The 26,617-nt window shown below is 52.2% G+C and overlaps 2 protein-coding genes across 4 annotated transcripts in view; both read right to left on the bottom strand.

The window, feature by feature from the left end:
- Positions 1–11,068, bottom strand: part of SFXN5 (sideroflexin 5) — an 89,967-nt gene extending 78,899 nt beyond the window's left edge. For all 3 annotated transcript variants that reach the window (XR_014501847.1, XM_083398644.1, XM_083398645.1), the window contains exons 1-2: positions 10,964–11,068; positions 3,028–3,096 (exon numbers count right to left, since the gene is read on the bottom strand). Coding sequence is in view for 2 of the 3 variants with exons in the window: in XM_083398644.1 (XP_083254770.1) it covers positions 3,028–3,096; positions 10,964–11,020 (126 nt within the window). In the remaining variant the exon portion in view is untranslated. The remainder of the gene's footprint in view (positions 1–3,027; positions 3,097–10,963) is intronic.
- Positions 11,069–15,543: 4,475 nt separating this feature from the next.
- Positions 15,544–26,617, bottom strand: part of RAB11FIP5 (RAB11 family interacting protein 5) — a 60,191-nt gene continuing 49,117 nt past the window's right edge. Inside the window, exons 5-6 of the mRNA XM_083398245.1 lie at positions 19,126–19,318; positions 15,544–18,429 (exon numbers count right to left, since the gene is read on the bottom strand). Of these exons, the coding sequence (XP_083254371.1) occupies positions 18,214–18,429; positions 19,126–19,318 (409 nt within the window). The 3' untranslated portion in view covers positions 15,544–18,213. The remainder of the gene's footprint in view (positions 18,430–19,125; positions 19,319–26,617) is intronic.

The following is a 26,617-nucleotide window of genomic DNA, read 5'->3' as shown; positions in this document are numbered from 1 at the left end:
ACCCTTGGTTCTATTGGCTGCGCTCCTCTGCACACATTCCTGCTTGTAGCACCAGAACTGGACACGGGACTCCAGGCATGATCTGACCAAGGCAGAATAGAATAGCATGATGACTTCCCTTGAGGGGGACACTGGGCTTCTGTACCGCCTTGCTCTTGTCTGTTCCGCTACTTCTTCTTGTGGCTCTTCCCTGGAAAGCGCAGGCCACTCAGGTCATTCTGCCTCGGTGTCGCCTACCCACACAGCCATGCCTGTCCAGTCAATGCACCTGGTTTCTGCAACATTTCGTGCCAACCAGGCGCAACACAAGCCTGAAGCTGCTTCCTTCATTAGCCATAACTTATTTGCCCTTGCCTGCATCCTTCTGAAATGTTGCAGGCTGCTTTCTTTTTCTTTCTTTCTTTCTTTCTTTCTTTCTTTCTTTCTTTCTTTCCTTCTTTCTAGTTTGCATTTCCTTTTGTTGCCCACAAAAGGAAGGGAAGCAAGTCCCTTTAAGTCCCCGCCCCCCTCTCCTTTTAAAGGCACCCGGCGAAAAAGGCACCTATTGGAAGGCCTCTATGACTTATGCTATGTCCAAACGCGAAGTGCACACCCCTAGTAAGAACTTTCACTGGATAAGATGCAACGCAGTCCCTGGAGGCTCAGCGGGTTCGGAGCGGCTTTTTTCCTGGTCCAGGTGGTTTGCCCACTTTTGGACAGAGATGCTTCCTCGCCCACTGTACACATCATCATCATCATCATCATCATACTTTATTATTTATACCCCACCCATCTGGCTGGGTTTCCCCAGCCACTCTGGGTGGCTTCCAACTGAATATTAAAAACAATACAGCATCAAACATTAAAAACTTCCCTAAACAGGGCTGCCTTCAGTTGTCTTTTGAAAGTAAGATAGTTGCTTATTTCCTTGACATCTGATGGGAGGGGGTTCCTCAGGGCGGGTGCCACCACCGAGAAGGCCCTCTGCCTGGTTCCCGGTATCCTCACTTCTTGCAGTGAGGGAACCGCCCGAAGGCCCTCGGCGCTGGACTTCAGTGTCCGGGCTGAACGATGGGGGTGGAGACGCTCCTTCAGGTATACAGGACCGAGCCCATTTAGGGCTTTAAAGGTCAGCACTAACACTTTGAATTGTGCTCAGAAACGTACATGATCTGGTAACTTCCTGACTGGAATACTGCAACACATTCTACGTGGTGCTGCCCTTGAAGACGATTCAAAAACTTCCACCTTGTTCCAAATGCAGCAGACAGATGACTGGCAGGGCTTCCATTTAGATCTCACGTCACCCCTGATTTAAAACAGCTGCCTGGGCTGCCTGCTTATACCCGAGACCAATTCAAGGTACTCATGTTGGTGTTCCAAGCCCTGAATGGATCAGGCCCCAAATACCTGGAAGACCGTCTCCTTCCCTACAGACCCTCTCAGGTGCTAAGATCAGCACCTTTTGGTGCTGCCTTCAGAGGTTGGGGAGGGTGGCGAGGGAGGAGAGGGCCTTCTCTGTGGTGGCCCCTGAACTGTGGGACTCCCTCCGCAGAGGTCTCCCTGGTACCTTCATTGCACAGCTTCCAAAGGATGCTGAAGACGCATCTCTTCACCATCTTCAATATAGACTATAAATATTTTTAGGACGCACACTATTCTGGCATATTTATGTCGTATTGCTTTTTATATTGTGTAATATTGTGTCTTAGATGACCACCACACCTGAAGCCAGTCAGATCCTGCATCCACAGCAGTGACCAGAAGAGAAATGACCGCTGGGAGGAGCCCAGAGAGAAGAAACTGCAGCAGCCCAAGCGGCTGCCTCCCTCTGCCCCAGATGCAACAAAACATGTCTGTCCCATAGCAGTCTCTACAGCCACAGCAGGGGCTGCAACCTGCCAACGGTTTGACCTCACCCCCAAAGGCGGACTCCTCCATTGTCTCCCGAGACAGCTGGATGCCAACAATATTAATGTTGGGTTTCAATTATTATATCCCGCCCTGGGCCCTTAGGGTGAAGGGCAGGTAATAAAATGTAAGAACAACAAGAGTTGCCATGTGGTGGAGTCACTCCTGCTCAAGGTTCCAGACAACCATGGACTCGTCCAGGATTCACCCACCCATCCCGCCTATTCCCCTGCCAGCCTGGTTTCCCCTCAAACAGCTGGCATAAGCGTGCCCAGTTCTCACGGATGCCCTTTTGGGGTTTCCCAGATTTTTGTTTAGTTTAGTTTCGTGCTTCTGCACATCTTGGAGTGTCTCCCCACATACCTCCTGGCACCTGCACAGAGCTCCCTCCATGTTGGCTCTGCAAGGCCAGGCATCGGAGCTCATAGCTAAAACATATGATTTCCTAGGAGCATGGTAGCATCATGTTCCGTGCTTCAGATCATATTTGATTCTCTTGCTAATTATGCTGTTTTAAATGTGCATTTCATGTTTGAATTCCTACAGCAATGTTTTCCCTTGAAATGTTTAAGATTTATTTTTTATTAATTTTGCTACGCTAAACGTGCCTTCTATAGTTGATTTCCTTTGTAAAGTTTCATTCTGAAATATTTAAGATAATGTTTTAGTTTCTTGTTAAATACGTTGCTTTGAATGTACAGTCATACCTCTTGTTATGTTCGGTTCAGGTTACATTCTTTCAGGATATGTCCCACAGTGACCCAGAAGTAACGGGTTTCGCCGCTCGTGCATGCGCAGATGCTCAAAATGACGTCACGCGCATGTGCAGAAGTGGTGAATTGCGACCTGCACACACGTAGACGTGGGTTGTGTTCTGCTCATGTTGCGAACGGGGCTCCAAAACAGATCCCATTCACAACCAGAGCTACCACTGTATACCTTATACGTGACTTTCTTCAGTAACGTTTTGTGCTAGACTGGTTTATTTCATGTTTTAATGTGGGTTGTAAACTGCTTTGGGATTTTTTAAATTAAAAATATAAAGTAGTACAGAAATGAAATGAATCACCATCATCGTTTTGAAGACGAGGCCAGAGAACCACCCAGCAAACTCACGCACACACGCTCACACATTACCTCAGTGACAAAGAGGGTGCGGGGGTCAATGATGTCCAAGAAGTGTCTAAACCTTCCGTAAAACGAAGTCTGCAAAGACAGAAAGGCACAGAGCTCAGACGTGGCGGAAACACGAGGCATTCTTAGCCCCCCCTCTTACTGCTGGAAATGAGGGAAAGGGGCAGCTGGTTCCCATCTCTCCAGGCTGAGGGTAAGAACAGGATCAGGCCAAAGGCCCGTCCAGTCCAGCACCTTGTTCTCGTCGTGGCTGAACAGTTAGTTGCCTGTGGGAAAACAGCAAGCAGGATCCGAGCGCACGAGTCCCCTCCCCTCCTGTGGTCCCCAGCAACGGACATTCAGAGGCTGACTGTGGAGGCAGACCAGAGCCATCGTGGTCAGAATAATAATAAATAAAATAAAATTTTATTTATACCCCGCCCTCCCCAGCCGAAGCCGGGCTCAGAGCAGCTAACAATAAAACTAAAACAGCATTCTAAAATCAATTCATTTTAAAATCAAATTAATGGCAACCATTGGGCTAGAGTTCTGTGAGGGTTACCGAAGGAGGGGGTCAGACTGTGCCTTGGCCCAAAGGCCAGGTGGAACAGCTCTGTCTTGCAGGCCCTGCGGAAAGATGTCAAGTCCCACAGGGCCCTGGTCTCTTGGGACAGAGCGTTCCACCAGATCGGGGCCACAGCCAAAAAAGCCCTGGCTCTGGTCGAGGCCAGTCTAACCTCCCTGTGGCCCGGTACCTCCAAGATGTTTTTGTCTGAAGACTGTAAGGTCCTCCGTGGGACATACCAGGAGAGGTGGTCCCGTAGGTACGAGGGTCCTGGGCCGTATAGCCATCAATAGCCTTCCCTTCCATGATGACACCACTGGGAAAGCTGTCAGCATATGGCATGTCCCCAGGCAGGAGGGACAACGACATCCTGCCTTGGTCAGACCACACCTGGAGTTCAGTGTCCAGTTCTGGAAACCACAATTTAGGAAGGATGTTGACAAGTGGGATGGTGTGCAGAGGAGGGCAACCGAGATGGTCAAGCCAGATGAGGAGCGCTTGAAGGAGCTGGGTATGTTTGGGCTGGAAAAGAGGAGACTGAGAAGAGATACAGGAGCCATCTTCAAATAACTCAAGGGCTGTCCCATGGAAGAGGGAGAAAGCTTGTTTTCTCCTGCTCTGGAAGTTGGGACCCAAACTGTAGCGTTCCCAAAGCAAGGAAGGATTGGGCTCTGATTAATAGAATACACATGAGGCTAGACCAGCAAGACTCTGGGAGGGGTGCATATAATAATAATAATTCCTTTCCACTACTCGGCCCAGGTCATTTTATTCACAAAAGAACTTTTTACACAGTGTTCGTAAGAACCAATCAGATTTCCTCTGAGCGTTTCAAAACCCCCACGTGGGACAAAGTCAGATCAGAAGAAATTCTTTTAACTGCAAAGACTACTCTGAGCATGCATACACAATCTGAGACTAAATAAAACAGGACTAGAGGAATGCATTCAGCAAACCCAGAGGAAGGACGTGTAGTATTTACCATCTCTTTGTGAACTCTCTTCCTGGCCCTAAGAACTATCTAAAGCTTAACAAACTACATCAAAGTAACCTACTCTCTTTATGTCCTGAGGGTGCCTGGTGAACAACTGGCCTGTGTATTTAGAACGCTTATGCATGTCTGTCAGGCAGAGAAATAGGACAGCGATGCAGAGACTTGTGGGATTTGATCAGAAATTATTGTCAATGAATCAAACCCATTCAACGCAATGCTTTCATCGCGGACACAATGGCTTGATGCATATTTTATAATTCCTCATAGTAATCCCACCTGACCACTACACAAACCAACGAATTCAAGTTACAAGAAAGGAGATTCCGACTCAGCATTAGGAAGATGCTGGAGGAGACTCTTGAGAGTCCCATGGACTGCAAGAAGATCCAACCTCTCCATTCTGAAGGAAATCAGCCCTGAGTGCTCACTGGAAGGACATATCCTGAAGCTGAGGCTCCAAGACTTTGGCCACTTCATGAGAAGAGAAGACTCCCTGGAAAAGACCCTGATGTTGGGAAAGATGGAGGGCACAAGGAGAAGGGGACGGTGTGAGGACAAGATGGTTGGACAGTGTTCTCGAAGCTACAAACATGAGTCTGACCAAACTGCAGGAGGCAGTGGAAGACAGGAGTGCCTGGCGTGCTCTGGTCCAGGGGGTCACGAAGAGGCGGACACCACTAAACAACAACAACAACATTAGGATGAACTTTCTGAGCACAATAGCTATTGGACAGTGGAACAGACTCCCTCAGAAGGTGGTGGAGTCTCCTTCCTTGGAGGTTTTTAAGCAGAGGCTGAAAGGCCACTTGTCAGGGGTTATTCACCTGTGATTCCTGCATTACAGGGGACTGAACTAGATGACTCTTGGGGTCCCTTCCAACGCCCCAATTCCATGATTCTAAGGCAGGAAGCTCCTACTAGCTGCCAGGCACTGTGAACAGCACAAAAGTGGCACAGTCCTCACCCACCCAACCCCAAACAAGCGCCACAGTCCCCCTCTGCGTGAGCCACGTGGGAGCGTTCTGACTCCGGGGATCCTGCACGTCTCTTCACACAAAGAACGGCAGTGACATTCGTTCCCTCCCACGCCCAGACCAAGCATGGAGAGTTTAGAGGGAAAACTCTGTTAAATCAAGCAGCTGGAAAAAAACAACCACCACCATTATAATTGGCGTGGAACACCTCCGGCTTCTCTCCCCCTCACACGAACAGCTTTGGCTCGCGTACAAACAACAAAACTAATTTTAAAAAATCTTTTTATAAAATAAATTAGTTTTAAGCAGAGACGCAGCAGAAGACAAAACAGTGCCTGATGCCTGTCAGGATGAAGCCAACTGATGGCTGGTACAGCTCCCTGTCTTACGCAGCATGGAGGCTGCGCCTGCCACCTGTGCCCTTCGCCCCCAAGCCCGCCCTTGCCATCCCAGCCCCTGGCCCAAAAGGCATTCCTCACACTTTGCAGGCTGCCCATGGGTGCGTTTCACTTGGCCGTTTCGTGAGATCCCTCTGATCAGGAAATGACCCAAAGTAGCTGGCATCCCCAGCTGGCACCAAAGGCCTGGGCATGGCCCTAGGGCAGGGGGAGACCCCTGGATTTCACCCCCAGACTCAGCCACAGGTTCAGAGGGTGGGAAAGCAGCACTGGGCTGCCCACTCCCACACAGCCTGCGGAGGGTCTCCTGATCAATGCATCACAAAGGAGTCCCTCCCGCTTCATGTCCTGCTTTGAGAATGAGAGAAATAAGCAAGGCTGGCTCCACCTTGAGCCTTACCTGGTCACAGCCATGCCACCAGGCTGTCTCAGGGGGAAAGGGGAGAGGCAGGCTCGCCCCACCCACCATGCTTTGCCCAAAGGCCTGCTCCAGCAGCCGCCTTCTGCCCATGAGCTCTTTCTGTGCCAGCTGGTCTTGGTAAGGACTGCTATTCAATAACTGACAAGTGAGTTTGCTTTCCCTCCTTGTCCTTCTCCCTTGCGGGCCATGACTGATTTGCCAAGTCTCTCCAGCGCAGCATAAGCACTCTTGAATCTCAACCTGAAGAGTCTTCAGAGCTCAGCATTGGGTGTTAAATCTGCCCAAGGTGGTTCTCCGTCCACAACAGACCTCCTGACCCTAACCAGCGGGCTTTTTGCAAGTACAGTGGTACCTCGGGTTACAGACCCTTCAGGTTACAGACTCCTCTAACCCAGAAATAGTACCTCGGGTTAAGAACTTTGCTTCAGAATGAGAACAGAAATCGTGCTCCGGCGGCAGCGGGAGGCCCATTAGCTAAAGTGGTACCTCTGGTTAAGAACAGTTTCAGGTTAAGAACAGACCTCCAGAACGAATGAAGTTCTTAACCTGAGGTACCACTGTATTCAAGCCTGGAGGCAGAGCAATGCAATGCACAAGCCAGTCAGCATAGTTTTCTGCGCATTCCCCCTCACCAAAGGTCTATCTGTCACCTTTAAAGGGATATCTGCAAGGGCACGTTGGGGCAGGAAAACCTCTTAAACTTTGCTGCTCCTGGGCAGTCTAACCAAAGCTAAGTGGCGTTGATCAGGTACACTTCTAATCTGCATCAAGGGCTTTGCATTTCATATTGCAATGTGTTGTTTCTGGGGCACAATGGAGCTCCCAGGAGCAGGGAAGCCCAACTGTGCCTTCCAAAAGATTTAGCCTCCGCGTTGAGTTCTCAACAGCTGCACGGCACGGCTGCTTCTCCTGGGCGCTGCCTCCTTTTGCGTCTCAAGTACAAGCTTCCGCAGGCAAGAAAGTAGGTCTCCTCGCCCCAAGAGGCCAAATATCCTTGTTTTTGGAGATGGCGGTGAGAGCGGAATTGAAGCAGAAGCTCTGCGCTGCCAGGGCTGCTTGGGATCTCAGCAGACACTCAGGTGGATGCCGACAGGGGTAAGAAAAAGCCCTTTCCGCTTGTGCATTTCTTGCCCAGAGAAGAAGCCGCTGCCACGAAATGGCAGTCACGGGACAGGCTGTGTCTCCTACAATTCGACTGGGAGGGTGAGTCCTTGTACTACTGATTCCATGCTGTTCACTACCATGATATTTCTTCCTAAAGTTGGCAGTATGGAGTGTTTGGCAAATAAAGATCCCACACCTGCTAGGACAAGGCCGGCCTGACTCCAGCCTCACGCTCTGCCTTTGCTTTGTTCTAGAATCCTCCTGGGTCCCAAACACAATCTGAGGTCCCAGATCAAGAATGGACCCTTGGCTCTTTTCACACTGAAGGCATAACTCACCAGCACCCAGAGATTCTGATGTGAGAAGCACCTTGCAGGATCAGGCCAAGGCTGCCTCTATGCAAAAACCCAAGGTACCAGCGAGTCCTAGGCGAATCTGCCAGAAATGGGCCAGTGGTCCTCAGCAGCAGCAGCACGCCCTGGCGGAATGGGTCTCTGTGCCTGGCTTTTTAATCCGAAGGCTGGTGGTTCGAGCCCACTCAGGGACAGCTGGGGGCAAGATTCCTGCACTGCGGGGGGTTGGACTAGATGACCCCCCCAAGGTCCCTTCCAAGTCTACAATTCTATTATCTATGAGCCCTGTTGAGCCTGTATCTCACCCCCTGCACTAGGCGGTCATAGGCAAGCCCATAATTCTCCCAGCTCCGCCTCATGCAGGGATAACAACACTGACCTAACTTTTATTTTAAGGATTATTGCAATGATGTACATGATGCGCTATGCGCACACTCAGAATGCAATACACCCACGGGGAGGGCTTTTGTTCTTCCCTGCACCAGAACCGCTGAGGTTAATGGGTCTGGGACCAGCACACTGGATTTGGGCTCACAGCCCTAAGAGGCAGGAAGAAGCCAAGACTTGACTGACCCTCCCGGACTGCAGAAGAGAGCTAACCCCTCTTCCAAAGAATAAGCAACTCGCAGCCTTTCCACAGCAGCAGGAACACTAAAGGAGCTTGCCAGCACATGAAAACCTCAGCGATGCTACAACGTCCTCTCCCCACCTTATTTATCAGAAGGAGGGTCGGTGCTGCCCAGGCATAGGCAATCTCAGCCCTCCAGGTATTTTTAGGACTACAAGTCCCATCATCCCTGACCACTGGTCCTATTAGTAGGGATCATGGGAGTTGTAGTCCCAAAACATCTGGAAGGCTGAGTTTGCCTATGCCTGGTGATGCCCAATGGCCAGAGGCATCTGCATTGCCCCCAGACTTGGAAGTTGGGCAAGAATTGCATCTCATGTCCAGTTCCCCATCTGTAAAATGGGAATAATGATGACCTATGTCCCGAGGCTCTTGTGATTCTTTATTAAATAAAAAAAATCTATACTTGGCACATTATAAATCTTCTTGTTAAATAAGTTGGTAACAATATCCCTTGCACTTCTCACAAATGTGAACTTTCTCCAGTTAAATCTATGATATCTAAGAGCCACATCCGAGCAAGTTTTGTCTCATTCAACCCACCACCTCCCATGCGATTTGCTCACTGTCCTGGTTCCACCTATTCAGAAATCCAAAAGATGGAAGTGAAAATCCTTCACAGCCACGGCCGGTGGCCGGTCTACGTGCAAGGAAGGCTTTCAGCTGCCCTCCAGAAAAGTCGGGCAAAGGACCAAAAGCAGCCCAGAGCGAGAAGCAAACAGTCCCGTGTGACGAAAGGAGGTTGTCTAAAGGAAATTCACCAAGTCCTTTCAGACATTTCAAGGTCAGGAGGAAATGCCGTGATGTTCTGAGTGATCCACTTATTGCATTGGGACTTTGACCCTACAGGGCAACACGGCATTTATGAGCATATACTAACCGAACGTTAGGCACAGTTTGCCGGAAACGTCTCCTAAAAAACCCTCCTTGCTGTGAATAAGGCAATGGCCGGAGCAGCAGAGGCAGCATGGAGGCTCAGATCCTGAACCCCAATTCTGCAGCTCCTAAAACGGAACAGAACTCAGCAAAGATCTGTCTGTTATGAACAACCACAGGGGGACTTGTTCAAAGTGCTCTGGGAGCAGTTATGGGCCTGGATCCCAGGGTAGCTCCCTGCCCCCCCCCCCTGGAAAATACTAAATGAGAGAGAAATTAGAAATTCACCAGCAGCAGAATGCAATCTCTGCCTTGAAGGCACCCCTTAACCCTTTGCTGCCCTGCACTGATTTGACAGGGGCAGGCCGGTATCTTTTGAAAGGTTGCAGATGATGTTGGGGTACGACTCTCCCAAATAAACGGCATGCAAACCCACGTCCTTCTGCAACCTGGCAAAGCATTGGGGGGGGGGCGCTACAGTTTGAACATCTGCTTGGCGCTGCTCCGTGGGCACATCAAATGCCTCTGTGCCATTTTGGTTGACTAAATAAAAGCATTGTCCTATACGGATGTCTAAACGATGCCACTAAAGGGACTGCCAAGGTTTCTCAGCTACCCTTTGACAGAAGATAGAGGGGCGGGCAGGAGATCCAAGCTATCTACCTGCTACAGGAACCGCGGCCTTTTTCTTCCCCAAGTACCTTACAATCATAGACTCTTAAGAGTTGGAAGGGACCCTGAGGGTCATCCAGCCCAACCCCCTGCTAGGCAGGAATCTCAGCCCAAGCATCCCTGACAGAGGGCCGCCCAACCTCCAAGGAAAGAGAGACCACCACCACCTTTTCAGGGAGTCCATTCCTCTGTCTTCCCATCAGAAAGCTATTCCTAATGTTTAGGCAAAATCTCCTTTCTTGAAATAAAAATTAAGAAAAAAAAAATGTCTGGTAGCACCTTATAGGCCAACTAAGTTTGTTCAGGTATAAGCTTCTGTGTGCATGCCCACTTCTTCAGAGACGGAAGATCTCCTTTCTTGGATCAGGCAACAGAACTGGCAGCAAAGTTTCAATTGCGAGGGTTTCAGAGAGTGGAAAGTGCCCTGGGAGCAACTGAACAGCACCCACCCTCCGCGAGCCCCCGGCCGGATCTGACCAAGTCCGGGCTCGAGGCCCCCATTTCCAACACAGGCTCCAGAGACGCCTCTGGCCGCTCACAAGCTGCCTTCACCGCTCCAGTGCCGCCCTCCTAGAGAAACACTTCGCTGTCGCAGGACGAGACCCGCTTCATGCCCGACGGCCCCCACCCCCCGCTTCCAGCAACGGCGTCCGCCCTCTGGCGTCGCCCCTTGTGGCGGGGAGTTCCGCTGGCCGCCGCCACTCTCCCCAAGCGAGAGCCCAGCAGAAGCCCCGCCTCCAGCCCCGCACCGAGCCAGGCGAGCGCCAATCAGGGCTCGGCGTTCAGAGCCAGCGAAAAAGGGCGGGAATTCAAGCGGGCGAGTGGCGTGGCCGAGGCCCAATCAGCGCCGGCGTTGAGCCGCCGAGGGGCGGGGCTTGCTGAGGCAGGCGCTTCTTCACCGGCGACCCCCCCTCGGAGACACCCCCCTCCCCGCCACCCTCCCTCGGCCCTTCGCGACGCGGCGGCGGCGCCCACCTGCTCGAAGCGAGGCCTCCCCAGCTGGAAGGGCGGGAAGCCCGCGCTCTCCGCCATTCCCTCACGGCGCCACTGGCAGCCAGCGAGTCTCCTGCGCCGCCCGGCCCCGCCCCCTCCGCCAGCACCGCCTCCCATTGGACGAGTCCCACCGCAGCTCCCGCAAAGCATGCTGGGGGATGTAGTCCTTCGCCGCCCAGAGGGAAAGCGGCCTCAGGGCGCGGGAGGAGCATGACGGGAAATGTAGTCCCGCCTGCCGACGTCGCTCCGCCCCGGGCTGCGCGAAAGGAGTGGTGGGAAATGTAGTTTCAAGGGAGCAGAGGCGCCCCGGCGTCGCGCAGCTGGCCGGGCGGAATCAGGGGGCCTGGGGTGGGAAGGGACCCCCAGAGGTCATCCAGCCCAACCCCTGCAATGCAGGGATGGCAGCTCCAGCATCCCTGGCCAGCAGCCACTGCTTGGAAACCTCCCCAAATCTCTTTTCTGATGAGAGCAGCTTTTGCATCTCATTTGGAAACCAAGGACCAGAGTCTGGAGGAAGAATGGGGAAGCACACAATGCCAGATGCTTGAAGTCCAGCGTGAAGTTTCCACAGTCTGTGTTGATTTGGGGAGCCATGTCATCAGCTGGTGTTGGTCCACTGTGCTTCATTAAGTGCAGGGTCAACGCAGCTGTCTACCAGGAGATTTTAGAGCGCAGACGAGCTTTATGGGGATGCTGACTTCATTTTCCCGCAGGACTTTGGCACCTGTCCACACTGCCCAAAGTACCAAAACCTGGTTCAATGCCCATGGGATTACTGTGCTTGATTGGCCAGCAAACTCGCCTGACCTGAACCCCATAGAGAATCTACGGGGCATTGCCAAGAGAAAGATGAGAGACATGAGACCCAGCAATGCAGAAGAGCTCAAGGCTGATACTGAAGCATCCTGGTCTTCCATAACACCTCAGCAGTGCCACACGCTGATAGCATCCATGCACGCCACATGGATTTCCACCACTGCTTGGAAACCTCTGAGGAAGGGGAGCCCACCCACCAGAATGTGGAATGGTCCCTTTAAATTTGAAGGTTCATTATTGGTCCACAAGATGTGTATTTCTTTAAGGGCCAGAGCAAGTAACGCGACCTAGTTTGCAACTGTGAAGCAGTACAGCAGGTGCTGTTAAGTTATGTTAAGTATTCTGTTGGGTATAGTATATAAAGAGCAGCACCTAGCTCTCTCAGTACCCTGGTGGATGGGTCATGCTTATTGATATATTATAATTAATGTAAAAGGAGTGTTTGTTGTTGTTGTTGAGTCGTGTCCGCCTCTTCGTGCCCCCCTGGACCAGAGCACGCCAGGCACTCCTGCCTTCCACTGCCACCCGCAGTGGTCAGATTCATGTTTGAAGCTTCGAGAACACTGTCCCACCATCTCGTCCTCTGTCGTCCTCTTCTCCTTGTGCCCTCCATCTTCCCCAACATCAGGGTCTTTTCCAGGGAGTCTTCTCTTCTCATGAGATGGCCAAAGTATTGGAGCCTCAGCTTCACGATCTGTCCTTCCAGTGAGCACTCAGGGCTGATTTCCTTCAGAATGGATAGGTTTGATCTTCTTGCAGTCCATGGGACTCTCAAGAGTCTCCTCCAGAACCATAATTCAAAAGCATCCATTCTTCTGCGATCAGCCTTCTTGATGGTCCAGCTCTCACTTCCATACATCACTACTGGGAAAACCAGAGCTTTAACTATACGGACCTTTGTTGGCAAGGTTTTGTTATTAAAACCTAGCTAAAGTTATTTTGCGTTTCTTGTAATATGTGGTCTCCTCAGCACGCCTTCTGCAGCGCAAATAATCTGCAAATAGCCAACACAGAATAGCAGAAAACACACTCCCTCCATCTCCCGTGCACCCAATCCTCTTTATTGATTTATTTAATCATCTTTTTATTTGGTTTTCAAAAGAAAGAGAAATAAAAAAATAATATCTACACCAAAAAGCGGTACAAAAGGAGCCATAGGAGCAGCAAGGATCCCAATTGCTGAAAACTGGAAAAAAGAAACTCTGCCAACGAAAAAGGAATGGCAAGATAAATGAACTTTTCCACGATATTCTAATTTGTCGAGTTTCACCTGTACTTGTGGTTTTTAGGATGGGGGCCATTTTGTGTTTTGATGTCCCCACTTGAAGGCTGCCGCTGCCCTTTGTCTCAGCCACCAACCCTTGCAGAAAAGGGCTGGAGAGAGAGAGAAACGGGAGGCAAGCAGGAGCCTCTGAGAAAGTCAGAAAAAGGGATTATTCCCTTTCTGGGAGGGGCAGCAATAGGAGGAGAGAGAACCTTGTGCTCAGATCCGGCTTCTGGGCTTCCTATAAGGGACCTCTTGGTGGAGTACAGGGTCAGGTTCAAGGTGCTGGTCTTGACCTTTAAAGCCCTTTGTGGCTTAGGGCCCTCACATTTACAGGACCTTCTCTCCTGGTCTGCCCCACAGAGGACCTTCAGGTCCATGAACAACCATAGTTTAGAGGTCCCGGGCCCTAAGGAAGTCAGACTATCCTCCACCAGGGCCAGGGCCTTCTCGGTGATGGCTCTGACCTGGTGGAATGGTCTGTCCCAGGAGACCAGGGCCCTGCAGGATTTAACCTGCTTCCGCCAGGCCTGTAAGACAGAGCTATTCCGCCTGGCCTTTAATTTGAACTTAGCCTGATCTTTTATTCCCCTTCCTCCCCCTCCCCCCCCTTTTATGAAGATCACCCACTCCGAGACCCCACAGCTAATTCTCCCCTGGCCTCCTCGCTGGCCCAAGTAGGACCAATTCAGCCAGCTAGCCCTGGAGATTATCTAATTGGTTTTTGAATTTTATTGTTATTCATGTTTTTATACTGTATTTTATGCTGCTTTTATAATTGTTTTAAATTTGTTGTTAGCTGCCCTGAACCCGGTTTTTGAACCGGGAAGGGTGGGGTATAAATAAAAAAAATATTATTATTATTATTGGTGGCCCCTGTGAGCCCAGGAGGCTGGGCGAAGTGGCACTGGCCTCATCCAAAAGGCTCACCCCAGGGTCTTCTGTGGGTGCTTGCGGGTGCCTTGCTAGAGGAGCACCTCTTTGCAGAGAGCGCAGCAGGGCCAGCCTGCCAGTCTTGGGCGGGAAGGGGCACTGTGCCCCCCCCCCAAAAAAGCTGAGCCCTCTGGAAAGCCCATGTTGGGGGGGACCACTGTCGGCGGGCATCCTTTGGGGAAGAGATGGGTTCAGCGTCAAGAAGGATCTCTGTGCACCTGGGAAAACAGAGCGATTGGAGGGGGGGTCCCCTGCCCTTTCCCAGACAAAAGGGTGAAGCAGGCTGGGTGGGGGCGCTGGACTCGGCGTGTTCAGGCATCCCGGATCCGAGCCCCTGCTTTTCTCGCAGGTCACCCCCTGATCTTGACCATCTGCTCACATTGTTCAGCTGCGATCTGGCCTGTCAGTTTTACAACTCTGGGCGGGGGCTTTTCCCTCCCTCTCAGCCCTTCATCCCCCTGGATTAGCTGCAGCCCAACAGGGGCACCTGCTGAAAGCCATCACAGTGGGAACCTCCCCCCCCCCCCCCAATCCAGCTGGGAAGAATTAGGCAACCTGTCACAACGACAACACGCCAATCATTGGGGGGAGCTGCTTCCTGTTGGGACAAGCGAGGAGCAGGATGGAAGGTACTCCCCCCCCCCCCCGCCATTCTGCAAAGGCAACAGCAGAGGCTGGGCCTGGCCTGCCCCCTCCTCACTCTGCCACCCCCTCCAAGGAGTGGGGTGGAACCCAGGGCATCTCTAGCTTAAGAACCTCTTTTAAAGCCATCCAAGTTGGCTGCCATCCCTGCCTCCTGTAAATCCTGTGGCACGGAGTTCCGTAGTTTAACTCTTATACTCACAGCAGAGGTTGTATTTTCTGAGAATCCTCCGGAAAAACAATCTCTCCAAGGACCTGTTGGTGGCATTTTACCATTGTACTGTGGAGAGTACTAACTTATGGTCTGTGTGTGTGGTTTGGGAGCTGCACAGTCAGGAAAAAAAACAATGCTGTCCAGGGTTGTAAAGACTGCAGAGAGAATAATTGGGTGCACTCTTCCCACCTTGGATCAAATCTATGCTTCCAGGTGCCATAAGAAAGCTGCAGAGATAGCGCAGGATAGTGCGCACCCAGAAATGATCTCTTTCAGCTTCTGCCTTCTGGAAGAAGGTCCAGGGTTATAAAGACGCCTGAGAAACAGTTTCTACCCAAATATGATTTTGGTTTAAAATGCAGCGTAAGGTAGTCTCTGGGGGAGTATATCGTATTTAATTATGGGGTATCAGAGTTTTTAGGGGGCTAACCAAGCTGGGATAGCAGGCTTGTTGGTTTTTGAATGTCTGGTGTAGATTTCTTCAATTTTGTTGTTCTGTATGGGACAGTGACAATAAAGATTATCGTACTGCGTAATTTCTTTTAGCTGTCTTGAAACTTACAACATTCTGCTCCAGTGTATGTCTCTGAGTTCTAGCGTAACAACCTTGGAGCTCCCCATTTACGTGTGGGGCTTGTGAGGCCGCTGCAACCTTTGGATTTGGGGCATGGGAATAAAAAGGCAAGCCAGGAATTTCTAAGCAACAAATCCAACCGTTTTATTTTATTTTTCCTTTAAAGTGCTTAAAACAGAACAAGCTCCCCCCCCCCCTCTTTTTAAACAAACGTCACCCAATGAGATTCTTAATACAAGTGAGCACCTCAGCACGAACCCCACGACTGGGAGTAAAATTCCCCCCTGGGGCGGGATGGAGGGGGGCAGGGGTGCTCCCAAACTTGCTCAAAGGGAAGGAAGACGTTAACTAACACTGCTCTCCTTGGGACACGGTTTGCTTGGCGCTGGCACCCGGTGGCCCTTTGGGCCAGGAGAGGAGCCCAAACGAACAATTAAACGAAACCAACCGGCCCCACGCAGAACACTGCAAGGAAACTCTTGCCAGGAGGTCAGAACCCCCAGGAAATACTGAATGGTACGTTTCTCCTTTCCCAACCCGGTGCCCACAAAAGCCTTAGGGGGGCTGCAGTCCGTGGCTCCGGAAGGGCACCGGATTGAGAGAAACCTGCTGTGGGTCATGAGGCTTATTTGGCAGAACGCGAGAAACGTGGAGGCAAACTGTTGATGAGAACCACCCTCGAAAGCGAAGACCCTGCAAATCCAGAAATATTTCCCCGCCCTCTCAAAACGCGCCCCTGAAAATCCTTCCCAACAACTACCGTCTAAGGATGGGGGCAGCCGGCTCTCCTCCCCCTTTTAAAGCTTCCAGACAAGGATGTGGGGGGCAGCAGCCCCCAATTCCAGGAGGGGGACAAGGAGCAAGGCAGCTGCGCATTTTTGGCACCGGGATCCGGGGAGTCGATGGGTGAACCTTACAGCCCCAGCTCCCTGGGGAGAGAAAGGAGGCTGGGCAGCTTGTGGGGGGGGGGGGTCAGGGGACCTCAGGGGCCGGAGCTCAGCACCAACGACCTTCCTGCAGCGAGTGGGCCATGGAGGCCTCCACACTGGCAGGCAACCAACAGGCTTGCCCCTCTCCTGGCAAAGGCAAACTGAGAACGCCCTGGCTCAGCCCACCTCATGGGTCCCTGGCGCTCCTTCCTCCTTGCCCAAAGACTCCTCTCCAAGCCATGCCAAGGCCAGAAGGGCCTTTCTGCTGAGCTCCTCCATCGCCCGCGGGCAGCTGAACCAAGGGGCAACGCAAAGGCCGGACAGAGTTCCTCCACCGTTAGCTGGGCCGGATAGAGAGCGGCCGAAGGGGGAGGGAAGGAGGCTGTGGCTGGCGGGCGAGCTGACCGGGAGGCTGTAGGTGGGGGGGGGGCAAGGGGGAAAGCCCCCCCCCTGCAGCCATTGCGGGGGGGGGGGGGGAGAGAAGGATATACCACTCCCCAGGTGGGCAGAGTAAGAAAAGAATCAGTGGTCCACAATCACAACCCTGGGAGAAGCGGGCAGGATTCTCCGCAGCCTGCCAGCCCCTTTCTGGACCAGGAAAAATCCACAGCCCACCGTTAAGGGCAGAGAGATGCGCAAGGGATGATGCGCAAGGGATGCGTGAGGGATGGAACCGAGGGCTGGAGCTTCCCCCGAAGGCATCCCCAAGGGCCAGGTGTGTGTTGGGGGGGGGCGCAGGCTGCACAGGTCTCCTCCTGGGGCAGGAAAGAGCCAGGGCACCCCAAGGCAAAGCAGAGACATTTCAAGGCCTGAGTGCACCCCCAGGTCTGAGAAGGAAACCCAGAAGAGGAAGCCACCTTGAAGGAACCGCACACTTTGGTCACCCGCTAAGAAGCAGGGTCCTCCTTCCTCTGGGCACCCAGAGACTTTTGCCCAGGGCTTCTGGCAATGACGCCAAACCCCCCTGCCCTGCCTGAGGACATTTCCCCGTGTGCTTCCGCTGGTCTGCAGCACACAAGTTGCCACGAACGACGCAGCGCACAAGCCTGGAGATGCTCCGGCGCATTTGTCCTCCCCGCGAAAGAAAAGGCACACTGTTTTTGTTCTGATTATCGCAGCAGGTGTGTGGGGGGGTGCAAAAAGGACGAGGTGCCACTGCGGTGCCCTCCTGCCAAGTCCCTGCTGCCACCCCAAGCAGAGAAAGGAAGAGGGCAGGCAGGCAGAGACAGACGGGTTGCAACTTATTCCAGCATGCAATGAAAAGAGTGCCCGGCGCTGGGCCAGGACAGCACCCCAAGTCCTAGGCAGCCCCCTCTCTTGCCCCCAGGGGGCAGGTGAACCTGGCGAGGTGCTGAGTGGTTGGCGCAGGCTGGGCGATGCTAGCCCTCAAGGAGAAAAGTGGTGGGGTCTGCACGCCGTGCCCTCGGCCCACCAGGAGGTCTTTCCTGCACAATCCATCTCTCTGGTTTCGCAGTCCATCCTTCAGCCATGTCGGCTGGCTCCCCCCCAAAGGAACACCCACCACCCCCACAGACAGGGAGCCAACAGCCAGCCAGAGTCACCATCCGAGGGGACGGGGAGCGGATCCGAGCCCTGGGCGTAACTGCGGGTGCTGCGATGGACCGGGAAGCTTGCAGGACAGGAGGCGAGCGACTCTGCAGAGAACGGCGTCTCGCTCAAATCCGGCTGCGTCCCACAAACACCGGCGTCCGGTTGCCCGTGGCCCAGAGGTCCGGAAGCCAAGGGTCCTTTCCGCAGGGCCACTCCTTCCCGGGGGGCCGCCTTGAGCCAGGAGAGGGGGCCGGGAACTCAAGAGTGGGGAGGGCAGAGGCGTGGCGGGTGGAAAGGGGGGTGGGGGCGTTATTTGGCTGCCTTGGGCTCCCCCTCCAGGGGGATCTGCAGCAGCCGGGGAGATTGCTCCATGATGCGCACCAGGAGGAGGTCGATGTAGTTCTCCAGCTCGCGGACCTGATCCTGCGTCCGGCTCAGCTCCGCCTCTCGCTTCAGCAGCAGCTGGATCAGCTCGTCGTGCGTCAGGTGGTAATACTTGGCGGACGGATCCAGCGTGGAAGAGTCCTGGGGGGGGGACAGAGGGAGGGGTCTGCGGTCAGTGGAGAAGCAAGACCTTTCTCTCCATCAGGACAAGGACCAGCAAGCAATAATAATAATAATAATAATAATGTCGCACCGGGGGCAGAAATTCACAGAGGAGAATTTTAGGAACACCAGGAGAGACTGCTGGATGAGGCCAAAGGGGCCCATTTCAAACCCCCCCACCCCCCACCCCCAGGAAGGCCAAGCCAGGCTGCTCTGCCTCCAGCGGGGCACTCTGGTGGGGCAGCAGGAGGCAGCCAGGGGGCTTCCAGGAACTGGGCCTGGGAAAAGCGAGCGCTATGGGATCTGTCGGAGCAGGGTCTTCTTTTGAGGCAGAATGGCCCCCATGGCGGAGGGGGAAACAGGGGGGAATCCCAAGGGGGCACAAAAATAATCTACCAGCCCAAGAGGACAGATGCAGGGAAGTCCCTTCCTCCCGCAGCCCAGGGTTAAACTATGGAGCTCCCTGCCACTGGAACCTTGCTTCTGGGTCTCCCCTGGACTGGGTGGGCCCCCTTCAGCCTGGTCCTGCAGGCTCTTCTTATGAACACACTTCAAATTAAAGGTTCTTCTTCAAGGACCCTTGAAGCCCCCCCCCCCAGGAAAGAGCCCCCCCCTCTGCCACCCTTGGGGCATTTTCTCCCACATCCCCCAACCCTCCCATCCATCCCCTTTTACCCTTTTGGGCTCCGGTTTCTCCAGCTGGGAGGTGGGCGCTCCCCCCGCAGTGACGCTGACGGCGCTGCCCGGCTCGCGCTCCTGGCCGCCGCTCCGGACCGGGGTCAGGCTGTCTGCTGGCCTCGGCTTCTCCTCCTCCTCCTGAGGGGGGGTTGGCCCCGGAGAGCTGCTGATGGGCTTGACGGGGTGGGGGCTGCAAGAGACAAGCGGCAGGAGCAGCAGAGTCAGGCTCACAGAACAGCATCTCCCCCTCCCCAAGGAGTTCGCGCAGCAAGAGCCCCCCCCCAAACACACACACACACACACACGGCCGAAGGGGGGACACACACCCAAAAGCCACTGGGGGAAAACTCCTAGAACAGGGGTAGGCAACCTCAGGCCCGGAGGCCAGATCCGGCCCAATCGCCTTCTAAATCCAACCCACGGACGGTCCGGAAATCAGTGTGTTTTTATATAAGTAGAATGTGTGCTTTTATTTAAAATGCATCTCTGGGTTATTTGTGGGGCGTAGGAGTTCATTTTTATTTTTTCCGAAATCTAGTCCGGCCCCCCACAAGGTCGGAGGGACAGTGGACCGGCCCCCTGCTGAAAAAGTTTGCGGACCCCTGGACTAGATGGCTCTTGTCTTTGAATCAGCTTCCTGTCCTTGTCCATCAGCCTGTGAACTGTGAGCGAGGGCCTGCAGTTAATTTTAGGCAATGCTTTGTTCTGAAAGTGTTCTAGAAATAATAGAGAAAATTGGGGATGGGGACAGCCAGTAAAAGTGTTCTGGATCCCCACTGCAATTCTTTCAGGAACGGGGACTGAAACAGTCCCGGCAGGTCTTGGCGGGGAGCAGCCTGGTGTCCCCCCAATGCAGAGACGCCTGAGAGCCCCAGTTTCTGCTCACGGGGTTGTTATAGGAATTTAAAGGTCTTGTATATAAAATAAATGTTCATAACTGTACGAGGCAAACACATACATCAATATATAAACCACGTGTCCGGAAAAAGTACAGGAAAACAGTCCTAAAGCCATTTTGACGCTTTCAGTCACCTTAAATATTTCTCTGCAAGGAGGAAGGGAATGGAAAAGCCTCCCCATTGTCTCTTTGCTCACAAATCCTGTCTTAAGGCAGGGGTAGGGAACCTAAGGGTCGTGGGCCGGATCCAGCCCAATCACCTTCTCAATCTGGCCCACGGACGGTCCAGGAATCAGCGTGTTTTTACAGGAGTAGAACGTGTCCTTTTATTTGCTCCTGTGCTCAAGACATCAATTCCATAAAACATATTTTGCTGCACTGTGTGAAATATGAGCAAACTGGGGCTGAACTGATATTACCTTTGCTGGTCCCTTTCCCGGGAAAATCAGAGGCTCACTATGTCAGGTTCCTACTGGAAGAACGGACAAACGCTAGAACATTAGCAGTGGTGAAGTTTTTATCGGTGGTTGCAAGAACCAATGACCCCTGTCTTTTGAACAAAATGCTTGTTTAACCTGGAGGTGGGCTGTTTGAATTTTGCATTGATTTGTTGGGTCTCTGGACCGTAATAAAGATTGATTTGATATTTAATATGCATCTCTGGGTTATTTGTGGGGCATAGGAATTTGTTCACATTTCCCCCCCAAAATATAGTCCGGCCCCCCACAAAGTCTGAGTGGACCAGCCCCCTGCTGAAAAAGGTTCCTGACCCCTGGTCTAGAAGATAGAAGGACTGAAAATGTCAAATGAAAAGGAAAGGGAAAAGGGAAGAGGAAGAGGAAGGCAGGCACCTATGGCTCTTCCTTGTCCAGCCTCCCCTCCTCCCAACCCCCCCCCAAAAAAAACTCTTTAGCCAGCTCTGCAAGACGGCCACCCTCCTTTTTAAGGAAGCCCCCTCACCGCCGCTCCCAAAGTACAGATCAGCTGGTAGAGCATGAAACGTCTAAGCTCCGGGTTGAGGGTTCGAGTCCCACACTGGGCGAAAGATTCCTGCATTGCGGGGGGTCAGACTAGACGACCCTCGTGGTCCCTTCCACTTCTGCAGTTCTATGCTTGGAAGAGAGCTGGCGGCTTGCCTCTGTCTCCTCTGGTCCCCCTGGGGGTGGGTGACGCCCCCATCAGCTTCCCCTTCTAGCAGCCAACTCTGTGGGGCAGGGAAGGGGGCTGTTTCCCCACAACCGCACGGGACGCACCCTGAGCTTTGCTGGCCAACCCAAGGAGAGTTGGCACAGAGCGCCAGCTGCCAGGGAACTCCGACCCCCCACCCCAAATAAAAAGACCCCAAGGCAGAGGCAAGAACAGGGAGTGCAAAAAAGAATATTAGGAAATGATTTCCAATGAGCTGGAAAAAATGTTAAAAATAACTTTTGTAAAAAACAACAACCCTGAAGCTTTTTGATTATTAATTTTAGGTACAGAAATACCTAAGTATCAGAAGAAACTATTTATGTAGGCTACAGCAGCTGCTCCTTGCCCAAAGACGGAAGGAAAATTTACAAAAGAAGAATAGCTGATAAAGGTGATGGACTCTGCCGAATTGGTGAAAATGACTGGGAAGATCAGAGATTAAGAGGACGGCTTTAATTTAATAAAGAATGGGGGAATTTTGTAAGTTACTTGAAAGAACATTACAAACAACTGAAAACACAGGCAGGATTTTAAAAAACACTTGCAATGAAGCAAGAATTGGGATAAAAAAATGAGATTTAAGAAAATATGGAGAACATTGTAAGATGTCGTTTGAAAAGAATACCTGGGGAAACCACGGAGGGTGGAGGGAATTCGGGGAGTCTGCAAATCCTATTAGCAAAGTGATTTAAGATTTGTGTATGGTGATAAATGTTAAAAGAAAAATGAATTTTTAAAAATTATTTTTTAAAAAAGAGGGAGCAGGGAGTGCAAGACCGGAAGCCAACACGGTTGCTTCCTTAGAGCTAAAAGCAGATGAACCCAGGAAGAAGCTGGATGGAGCCCCTCTGGAGAGGCCCCGTGTGCCCAGGGTGCCCATGCGGACGGGCACAGAATCTGGCAGCCATGGGAGGAGGGCAGCCCAGGAGGACCTCCTGACACGCTGCCCAGTCCTCCTGCACACCGGGGAGGGCACAAAACCATTTAGCGTCATCCCCGGAGGAGCAGTCCATTGTTTCTCAAGACAGATGGACGCCGACAACAAATCAGTGTCACCCGCCTTCGTCTCTGAGGGCACCTGTAGGGGATCATTTATCTGCAGGGATCACCGAGATCATCTGCAGGGACATAGCTGGTCGTTCCCCAAGCTGGCAAGGCTCCATTGACAACAGCAAGTAAACTAAGCCTTTTGTGTCATTGACCCAGTCCTTTGGAACTCTCTGCCACCAGAGATTCGGCAGGCGCCTTCTGGGCCAACTTCTAAACGCCTGCCACAAACTTTTCTATGCAGGCAATCAAGAGTGAATCTTTCCCTTCCAAAGGGCTGGAGCAAATTGATATCTTATTTGAAAGAAATGTTTGAAAATGTTTGTAGGTCTGACTTGAAATGTTTGGTAATGTGAAAATAAGGAGCTGGTTTACATATAAGAGGGTTAAAAGAAGATATAAGGTAAAAAAGTGGTTATAGAAATGCGATGAATCTGTTAAAGATATGTGGAAGTCAGAAAGAGGGAAGGAAGGAAGGAAGGAAGTCAATGCTCTTTTTGAGCAATACTTTAAGTTATGGATTTGTGTAATGAAAATGAAATATGGAAAACGCAATAAAAATTATGTTAAAAAAAAAAAGAGTGCATCTTTCCACAAGGGTTAACTGGTACCGGTTTTTAACTTTTTTATATCGTTTTTACTGCATGTTTTTATGCATCCTTATTGCAAATGTAACATTTTTATAAGTAGATCAGTGCATCCATAAGGCTGCAGTACCCACAGGCAAAGGACGGTTTAGAGACGTGGAACCCCAGGACGCTCCTCGCCATGGGCTGCTACCTCTCTTGTCAACAGCACCTGAACGTTTGTTCCCTGTGCTGCAATTTGCAAGGCTCTGCGCTCGAGCTCCTTGCGCTTCTGACCACACGCCAGGCTCACCTGCTAATTATACACAAGGGCCTTGGCAAATGCCAACTCAGGTTCTCCTCCAGAGGCCAGCCATCTCTCTCTCCCTCTCTCCTTCCCTCACATGCATCCTGGGGCCTGAGCATCCCTCCTTAGGAAGCACCAGGCTGACCAGGTGATGGCTTTACCTTCACCACTGCAACCTGCCGGCTGCTCCTGCCGGTGCAGAGGAAACGCCCACAAGAGCCAAAGGACTCTGTGTCAGGAGTGTGTGCAGGAGCCGGGCCCTGTGACCAATAGGACTTCGCAGGACTGGGGCCTTCCTAAGTTCTGGAGATGCAAGGTGCTGCCGCACAGGTGAGGCCAATTGGTAACTCACAGCACCTGGTGGCAAGAGCCAGGAAGGTATATAAGGTCAGCATTTCCCTTCGGTTCTTTGCCACAGCACCACGTCCCCTGCCTTGCTGCGTTTGGCTCCTTGCTTCCTGACCCTCGGCTTCGTGACTCCTGGCTCTCTGACCCTCTGACTCTTGGCTTTCTGATTCCTGGCTTCTGGACTCCCATTCCTGCTCCCAGCCTGCCATCTTGCCCCCGGTCCCGACGTCCCCAGCCGGGACTTTGATCATCCGTGAACCTGACCGTGACACTCTGGGACTTGTAGTTCTCGGGGGGACAGGGCAGGCCAGAGTCTAAGCCTGGCGCAAAGCAGCTATCACATGGGTCCCCCTAACGCAACATGGAATCGCAGATAGAGTTAGAAGAGACCCCAGGGGTCATTTAGCCCACCCCTTTGCAATGCAGGAAGGATCTGCTATGGTTGACAGTGACCTTCCAGGAGGTCAAGCAGAGGAGAGCTTCGCTTCCCCTGGAACTGGCCTGCTTGCACCGCCGTCAAGAAGCAAACGGGCTCTCCTCTTCCCCTCTCTCAGACCCGGAGTTTCAAAGAGCTGTAGAGTGGGAAGGGGGCCCCAAAGGCCATCCAGCCTGACCCCCTGCAATGCGGGGATCACAGCTGAAGCATCCCTGGCAAATGACCATTCCCGAACAAGCTCCCTAGTGGTGCGAATTTTACAAGACCTGAGGACCGTGGATGTGGTGCCGCCTGTGTAAGAACCCGAGGAGGAGCTGGCGGATCAGTCCAGCCCCCTGTCCCCGCTGTGGCCAACCAGACGCCCCAAAGGGAAGTCTGATAAGAATTTTAAAGTCTTAGATACATAATAAATGTTCATAAATGTGCCAAGCAAGCACCTACATAGATCAGCACAGGAAGACCGACCTGAAACCATTTTTGATTCCCAAACTGACCAAATTTTTCTCCGTAAGGTCAAAGGAAAATGGAAAAGCCTCCCCATTGTCTTTTCCTTCACAAATCCTGTCTTGAGGGCACATTTAAGATATGAATAAGGGTGTGAGCCTGTGACCTGGCTCGGGAACTAAGTATTTATCATTACAAAAGACTGGCCAGGCTCCCCAGGGTATCCATTCAAGTGAGCATTAACAGGTAACCTGTCAGACGAGATAAACAACGCACTCAGATTTCTGCTGTAGACCACCTTTTCTGTGATGTAGGTATGATGTACCGTGGGAGGTGGTCTTGGGTTACACCCCTTCTCCTCCAGTACAATCTACAACTGATCCTGAATACCACCTCCCTGCAGGGCAGGCCTAGCCCTCCCCCAGAAATCTGCTGGCATGTACCCCTATCGTTCCCCACCACCACCACGTCTGTCCTCCTGCTTCTTTGCATCCGGGCACAGCTGCAAAACAACACCTAGACAGAGGCCCCCTGGCAAGGCGCTTGTGGGTCACGGACCTCAGAAGAGTTTTCCTGCAGGAGGGGCTCTTTGCTCTGTGCTGATGGCGGACCCCCCCCCCCAAAAAAAAAATTTCCAACTCGCAACTTTGAAAGGGAGCCCCACAAGGCTGCAGGCCCCCACCTCCAACAAGCCCAGGCCAACAGTCTTAAAAGGAGGAGTCCAGACCCCAACCTTAAACTGCTCAGGGGTCTCCCCCAGCCAATGCAGCAGGTCTGGGGGGGGGGGCTTATTCCAGGGACCCTCACAGAGATCTCTGCAGCAACAGCACCACCTGCTGGCAAATTTCACTGAGAAATCCTAATATAGTCAGTTTTTGCGCTGCTATTTGTAGCCCTGTGTTTGGGCACGGGTGGAAAACGAACACATTGCGGGCTGAAATCTAAAGCTATGAGCCGCTTTCCAGCTCTTTTGTAGGATGAAAACAACTCCACGTCCCTCCCGTTGCTCCCTGTGAGGAAGCAGAAGGACTCTGGTGCATGAATGGCTCCCAGGAGAAGCCCTCAGGAAGGCAAAAGGATCAGACGAAAGGCTTTCCTAGCCCAGGTTCCTGGAACGGCACACACTGACAGCATCTCTGGTGGATTATTTCAACACCTGGAATATGGCTCAGCTGCCTTTGGGAACCAAACATTAGCCAGTGTCACCCACTGCATTTTGCATGCAAAAGTGTCGCACGTAACTGGCCAGCCTCTGAAAAGCTATACAGTGACTTCCAGCCAGTATCCCTGAAGGAGCGTCTCCACCCCCATCGTTCTGCCTGGACACTGAGGTCCAGCTCTGAGAGCCTTCTGGCAGTTCCCTCCCTGCGAGAAACTATAGAACCAGGCAGAGGGCCTTCTCGGTGGTGGCTGCCGCACTGTGGAACGCCCTCCCATCAGATGTCAAGGAAATAAAGAACTATCCGACTTTTAGAAGACATCTGAAGGCAGCCCTGTTTAGGGAAGTTTTTAATGTTTGATGTTTTATGGTGCTTTTAATATTCAGAGTAGCTGGGGAAACCCCGCCATATAGGCGGGGTATAAATAGTAAATTGTTGTTGTTGTTTTGTTGTTGTTGTGCCTGGCAGGGAGGATTACCCAGAAGAGGTCTGAAAAACACTTTGGGACACTAAAACACCATATATTCTTTTTCTGCACATCTTTCCCAGAAATGTTTTGTTAAACTGCAAATGCACCTGTCCCCCCCTCCCCCCCGCTTCCCAAAAGTGTAAGATCTCTGGAATGTGGAAGCACACCCCAAAAGGGCACAAACAGCGGCTCCGCGCAGGAGGCAGTGATTTTGGGGTCCCCCAGAATTTAATCCTCTTGGACCTCCAGAGATCTTTCCCACGAAGTTCATTCGGATCATTTAAGACAGATTACTACAGCTGAATGGATAAAGAATAGGAGTGAAACCAAAGCAGACCTCTCTGCCCAGAAGGCGTTTTCAGAGCTGGCCACGGTGTTAATATTCTTCATTTCACTTGCTAGTTGCCTGACACCAAGCGGTCTCTGGGCGACTTGCAACAGATTGAAAGAGAGATAATTTTCTAAGAACAAGAATCGTGAGCCAGCCTCTGAAGAAATGATCAGCAGCTCAGAGCAGCCCCAACCGCTAAAGCAAAAGGACAGGCATGGGCAAACTCGGCCCTCCAGATGTTTTGGGAATACAACTCCCATGATCCCTAGCTAACAGGACCAGTGGTCAGGAATGA

This window comes from Podarcis tiliguerta (genome assembly GCF_965153285.1).
Source record: "Podarcis tiliguerta genome assembly, chromosome: 9".
Taxonomy (NCBI): domain Eukaryota; kingdom Metazoa; phylum Chordata; class Lepidosauria; order Squamata; family Lacertidae; genus Podarcis; species Podarcis tiliguerta.
Note: the sequence above shows the minus strand (reverse complement) of the source record. Positions and strands in the feature narration are given on the sequence as shown.